The sequence below is a fragment of the Puma concolor genome, chromosome E4, assembly GCF_028749965.1.
Source record: "Puma concolor isolate L17-30 chromosome E4, mPumCon1.1.hap2, whole genome shotgun sequence".
NCBI classification, from domain to species: Eukaryota; Metazoa; Chordata; class Mammalia; order Carnivora; family Felidae; genus Puma; species Puma concolor.
The window spans coordinates 40,571,433-40,578,523 of record NC_141683.1 but is presented as its reverse complement, the minus strand read 5'-3'; the positions used below and the strand labels follow the sequence as shown (position 1 = coordinate 40,578,523).

At 37.9% G+C, this 7,091-nt stretch overlaps 1 protein-coding gene across 8 annotated transcripts in view; it reads right to left on the bottom strand.

Annotated features, from left to right (window-relative positions):
• Positions 1-412: 412 nt before the first annotated feature.
• Positions 413-7,091, bottom strand: part of PROX1 (prospero homeobox 1) — a 52,886-nt gene continuing 46,207 nt past the window's right edge. For 7 of the 8 annotated variants that reach the window (XM_086693620.1, XM_086693613.1, XM_086693614.1 and 4 more), the window contains one exon: positions 413-6,080. In XM_086693620.1, coding sequence (XP_086549746.1) covers positions 5,892-6,080 — 189 coding nt within the window. In that variant the 3' untranslated portion in view covers positions 413-5,891. The remainder of the gene's footprint in view (positions 6,081-7,091) is intronic. The other variant, XM_086693619.1, reaches the window with a different exon arrangement.

Sequence of the window (7,091 nt, the reverse complement as noted above, 5' to 3'; positions counted from 1 at the left end):
CTACAATAGTCTCAAGTCAAAAAATCATTGCTAGGAGTCGTGTGCATTCATGTGAGGCTTGTGTAATTAAGCATTTTAACGAAAGCAAAGCTCCATAATTGATATTAGTCACAACTTGCCTGTCGTCCTCCAATGAGACGCAGGTCCAAAAGTTAAATGTCACATGTTTAAAAACCAAATCAGGGGTGCCTGGGTGGCTCAGTTGGTTGAGCATCCGACTTCGGCTCAGGTCACGATCTCGTGGTTTGTGGGTTCGAGCCCCGCATCAGGTTCTGTGCTGACAGCTCAGAGCCTGGAGCCTGCTTCGGATTCTGCGTCTCCCTCTCTCTCTGCCCCTCCCCTGCTCACACTCTGTCAATCTCTCTCTCAAAAAAAAAAAATAAAAAAAATTAAAAAAAAAATCAAACGGCACTGAGCTTGTAATGTATATTTTATTTTGCACAAGCTTGCATATATACTGCACATACATTCAGTTTAAGAGAAGATGAAAGGCACACAAGGCAATTGGACTACTGTATCCTTTAAGTGGTACAAAGCAAAAGGTAAAAGTTTGGAGAGTATACAAAAGCTTAAAACACACAAAGTAAAACCCCCTACCCACCCACCCCCCAACAACTTTTTTCTGTTTTAAAATTTAGTAGCTGCCAAACTAAATTTTTGTACTTTTACTTTAAAATCAATTGTCTACTGCACCTTTTTATTTTCTTTTTAATATGGACAGGGAGTCTCATTTTTTTATCATATCAATTAATATTACAGTACATCCTTGGTAATACAAAATTGTACACCTTCATCAAATAAATTAGGATAAATTAAACCAATAAATTATGCAAAGTCTTCAGAACAATAGACAACAACAAAAATCCACAATTGAAATTGCCTCTAGCTAAAAAAAAAAAATCAAAAATTGACTTTATCAGTTCAGTTATTGTACTATATTCAAATCAAAGGGTCTTTATTACAAAAAAAAAAGAGCTTAATAATGCTATTTACAACATATTGCTAAATAATAGAAAGGCAGTGTTTTGTCACGGTTTATACTATATACATATGAAAAATGGCTGGGACGACATTGGGAGAAACTATGACCTTGGATTTTTCTAGGTAGCTCTGAGACCAACCCCAAATACGTTGTTGTTCTAATTCTAATTTTGAAGTGGTAATATGCAATTTCAAAATGCCTTTTCCTCCCACGTAGAGGATTCAAATATTTTTAAAATACAGAATGAATGCATTTTCACAAAAGAGGGCCAGTCTGTTTGCCTTTTCCGCTCACGTTTGTGCATTTTAGGGGGGTATCCGATTTGAGAGAGGGCTCCGTTGAATGACTCAAAGTCCAGAGGCTTCCAGATCCTGTTATATTCTTAGAAGGATAATTATAAGAAGATGCAAAGGTTAAATGTCAGTTTTGATCCCAGCTCTGAATATGAACATTTTAGCTTTAGTTTTTTAAGATGGTTTACAACCAACAGATCGACAGAAAACAAAACTGCATTTCCTTCAACATCACATTTAAGTGCAATACGGTAACTGCTTACTCATATAAATCAGTTACATTCTTTTAAGGGGAGCTTTTTGAAAACAATGCTTCTTGTAATTTGCAAACACAGAGTTTTGTACCAGAAGGAAACATTTGTACTATTCACACCAATGAATATTCTATAATATACATGGCAAAGAGATTTTGCTCTGTCCTCACATGTACAGCTTTCAGGGAGTCTGTAAACCACTTTTTCTTTGATGAATTTATGATTGCTTCTGAGGGACAGCCTATTTTTAAAGCCCCCACATCTTCAGCTTTCTGACTTAGTATTAACCTGTGTGTGTGTGTGTGTGTGTGTGTGTGTGTGTGTGTGTGTGTGTTGGGGGTTACTTACTGTTTTCATGTACATAAAAAGAAATTTCATAAATTTACAGAAACTGCATTACCCTTGCCCTTGACATCTGATGAAAGAGACTGTTATCTTTTAAAAGTAGAGAGCAGGATTTTCAAGAATGCTTTCAACTGTCTATACAGTCACTGTAGTGTTCCTAATAAATTCAACAGATGTTGTGAGAATGTAGTTATTTATTAAAATCTCATGTCTTACGTAACCACAGCCATGAGGTTAAATATTTACATTGCTTTATAAAAGTTCCCCTCTTGCTTTAGTGTTTTTGTTTTGCTTTTTTTGTTGTTTTTTACAATTTTTAAAAACGATATTCACCCACATCCCTAGCACAGCAACAAAGATTCTGCAAACATAAAACACTTTAATTAAATAATACTCGGAGGCACAAAGCAAACTTCAGGAATATGTGGGTGAACGTTTCCTTAAATAATGACTACATCCTACCATGTTCCAAGTGGTTTTACCATTTAATGCGAAACGTCCTCCTTAAACAGCCAGAGATACAGTAAGAATTAAATGTTTTGTTGTTGCAAATAGAACATTCTTTTCACAAAACGTAACAAATGTCTAAAATAGGTCCTTAAATCTAGATAGGAAAAGGTAAGCTTTCCACCTCACACGCATATATATATGTATATTTTTACATGTGTGTATATGTGTGCGTGTGTTTACGTTTACCCACCCGCACACACATATATAGCACATGGTATGAAATATTGCTTCTATACTACTTTTCATTAGGCTAAGAAAACACAAGATTTGCACCACAGTTACAAAAAATTGGCTTCTACAAGAATTTTCAAAACTCGGATGCTGCTCAAACAATTGAAGAAAAAATAATTTGCGGTATCAAACTGTTCTAAAAATTCTCTTCTTCAAAAACGTATTCTCCCGCTTTGTTTTAAAAAGACACAAAATATGCATAGCTATCAACGTTATGTCAAACAGCCAGAAAAAAAATCTAGTGTTTATTGCAGCTGTAGTAATTGGAAATAAAGTCAAAAAAGATGAAATCCAAAGCCACAGAAGGCACAAGAACAATTGTACTTGTGGGAAAAAACTGGTATTTTTGAAGGATTTTTAAAAATCCCCCCGCTGGTGCATTTTAGGTCTAGGCACAGACTATAACCTCAAGTGTATATGCAAAAATAATTTCGGGTTAGCAGAAAATAACTGGAAATGTGGTATTTCAACATGCACTTTAGACTTTTTTTCCTATGTAAACTGTCCCTCATCCTTCACCCTCCCACCTTCGTAGAAAGTTAACTTTCTCCCAAGTAGCCAATTTTTTTTCACTTGGTGAGAGTTGAGCTGAGATTTGAAAGATGGTGATTTAAAACAAACAAACAAACAAAAACAAAAACAGAAAAGAAAAACCCCAAAATTGTTCAATAGGAGTTTTGAGAGACAGGCTTTTGTCACTTTCCAATGCACTGGGAGGCACAAGATTTTACGATCGTAAAAGAGGAAAAACCACCTAAAAACAAAAGTGATCGAGTTCTGTTTTCAGAACAGAGAGATGAGTTTATCCTCAAGGAATTTCTACTCTGAAATAATTTCTACGCCTCAGTGAACATTGAGCGGATGTTATCATAGATAAGCACAATCAACATTGGTTGTGAACACACACTTTTGCTTAATTTGTCTATTTAAATTAGAAAGGCAGGGGAAAATAATACGAAAGATCCAAATAAGTCTGGAATCAATACCGAATTTGCCCCAGATCAGAAGATACTCGCAATCTGTCTACATAGGTGAATACCCTATGGTTTTGCCTTCTACCTTGCGAATGGCAACACAATGTTGATACGAATTACATGGAACAGCAAAGACCCGGGTGTGTAATGACGTGAACAATGAATTCATACTCTTTCACATGAAGGAAGGCAAAAGAGTGTGACCACAAGTTGAGATTGCTTCCCTACTTTGTGCCGATTCGATTTTCTTTCTTTTTTTTTTTTTTTTTTGGTTTGCATTTTATTCCAATGTAATGATTATCCGAACACGTTTTTTTTTTCCACCCCCAGGCAAAGCCGGAACAAGAACAAATTGGATCTGATGGCTCTGTGTGCGTTATGTAGGGGGACACGAGTCGGATGATGCATTTGGCTGTGGGGTGCAGAGTGAAGCCAGGGGCGCTCCTGCCTGTGTTTGCTGCACTCTGTCCACACTGTGTGAGCCTGTTAGCCTCCTGAATGATGCAGGGGCATCATAGGACTGTGCCGTTTAATTTAAAGTCAGCAGGTTTTAAGGCTTTGTGCTGACAATAATTGCCTCCATACATTCCTGTCCATCAGCAGAATTTATAAATGATGTTAAATTGCGGCGATTGGGTCAGCTAGTTAGTCACATGGGCCAACCTGCATTTCTCCAAAGTCAAAGGTGGTTTTTATAAAAATTAAGGAAAAATGGTATTTGTGTTCTCTATAATCTAAATACCAGGTTTGTTCCTGTGTCATTTTAAGTGCGTATCAAATGACTTACGGAGGGGGGGCGGGGAGGGGGGCTTAGAAAAGCCTGTTAGGATGAACAAGGAATTCTTACTGCATCTGTACACAAAACCCATCTGAAAAAACAAGCGTGAATGCCATACGACTTTTTAAAAGCAAGCATGGGACACTGTACACCTTTGAAAAACTGGAAAAAAACTGAAAAAGGAAAAAGAGGAGAACCATTGAAGAAAGCATAAAATAGCAGCTAGCTTTCTTATGTATGCTGAAATTGTGTCTTTTGGGTTAACCCCAAACCTTCCTATGCCATCCATACACTGTTCGCACATTTTGGTCAGTACTAGCTTCTGAATTAGAAGAGACTTTATCAGTTGCTTTAAAATGTTGTACCTAAAATGAAGAAACACTTAATTAGACTGTCACCGCTCTGAAGATCCATCAGGGTACTGTGGAATTGTATATGAAAATGGGTCATTCTCACACGTGCTCCTCTCCAGAGGTGAAGATCAAGTCAGCCAACGAGGTTCTAATGCAGGCAGGAATTGTACGGGTCAACTTGGGATGTCCTTTATTCCTTGCTATAGAAAGGTATTCAGAAAATAGTGTTTTCTTGAAAAGCGTGTCAAATATTCAGCAGAAATTATAATCCTTCGAAGCACATCAACGAAGTTGAGCAAAGAGTACATTTGAAACGTATGCGCCTCTTAATATCTGAAGTGAGACAATAGAAAATGATGCTCTAGGGTTTTTTTTCTCTATGAAGAATGATATATACTCGCTGATGATGAAGAGCCTGCTGTAAAATTTAGAGAGGTAATTTGAACACCGTGTACAAATTCCTAGTCTCATTATGAAAGAGTCAGTTTTGTGTAAAACTGCTTTGCCTCCGTAAGAAACTGGCCCTAGCTTGGGCTCTTTGCCGCTTTTCCTTGGAAAAGCTTGATAGTGATTATTTTCCTTTTTGAAATTTGGCCTTTCGGGGTAACTTTTGAAAAGTGAGCTGTTTACCTGCCGCTGGCATTGTTTTTCAACGTGTGATAAAAAGCTACGTATGGAGTTCCAACCAAACAAAATATTTAAGTTTATGTAGTGGTCTCGTTGAGTTTTCTGGCCTTCTTAGCAGTAAAAACAAGAGACACCCCACCGTTTGGAGAGCGGTCCTGTGTCACGGGCCTCCCTCCACCAACTGCCATTTGTGATAAACCATCAATCGAGCAGAGGCACCTTTGAAATGCCTTTCCTTGCTAATATAGATTTTACACACATCAACATTCTTTTTCCCTGAAAATTAACCCTATTTTTAAGTCTCCAAATGTTAAGGGCTTTGGGCAAAAGTAAACTAAAGACAGAAGGAAAAATAACCATCCCCTTGCAATGGAAAACGAAAGGAAATGAGCGAAAGATGATAAGGGGGAATTACCAGCTGATTTCATAACACATCCATGCCTCCCATACACATATATATGAAATCAAAATCTAGACACGTACAACGTGGACATCCAAAGGGGACTGCTACTATTCATACATTCGAAAAGAGTTGTTGAAATTTCTACTCATGAAGCAGCTCTTGTAGGCAGTTCGGGGATTTGAAAATCTCGGGGACTTCACTATCCAGCTTGCAGATGACCTTGTATATGGCCTTCTTCCAGGAAGGATCAACATCTTTGCCTGCGATAATGGCATTGAAAAACTCTCGTAATGTGATCTGCGCAACTTCCAGGAATCTCTCTGGAACCTGCTGATACAAGGAGACAATGGCATTAATAAAGTTTTCAGTTTCAAGTCTCCAGTTCTTCAAAGGAAACTGAGCTAAGTTCTTTCTTTCAGGAAGGGGCTTACACGGCACCTGCATTTGCTAAAAATGGCCGGCCTCTATTCTCTTATGTAAATTTGTTATATATAGTAGCATTGTAATGTGGGGTTGACAGCTTTGCGAAGTTTTAGAAAGGGACTCGTGCAAAAGATCCACGCAGACATACTGAAAAACTAGGGTCCCCTTCTGAATATCTGGGTGAGAAAAGGGGACACGCACTGTTGGGATTCCCCACTTCGTAAACAGGTGTATTCCAGGTGCAAGTTTCCAGCTAATCTTTCAGAACTTCAATCCTATTTCTCTTTGATTCCCATTGTGAAAACAAAACGTGTTCCCAAAAGCAGGGTAAGAAATAATTGGCCTTTGATAGAAACGAACCCCCCCCCCCCCCGCAAAGGAAGAAAACCTAGAATTTGTTTCCTGCATAAGTGGAGGGTTATTGACTCACCTGCTGAATTGGATATGAGAGCAATATACATCACAAAGTACTCTGCATACAGAAAGGAATGAGATAATGACACTAACGCTGAATCTCCAAATACAAAGTTTTAGTGACTCCTAAAATTCTACATCAGAAAGTACTTTACTTTGAGATTAGAATTGTCCCACAACAGTGATTTATGCAGCTGATAATAGTAACGAAAGCTAACATTTTTGGGGTGCTCATTACGTGTCAGGCGCTGTGTTGTGTACTGAGTGTGAATGATGCCATTCAATTCTCCCAACATCTCTATAAGGTGTCATTATCCTCTTTTTTTACAGTGGAGAAAACTGAGGCTCAGAGAGATCAAGGTAATTTTTCAAAGCCCTTATACTCTAAGATAAACATTCTCCAAATGTTCTTTTCAGAACCCCTATTTGTTTATCCTTTTCTTCCAGAGTAACTTAGTAGAAATGTGCATGGGTGTGTGTGCCCGTGTTCTTAATTGTTTATTT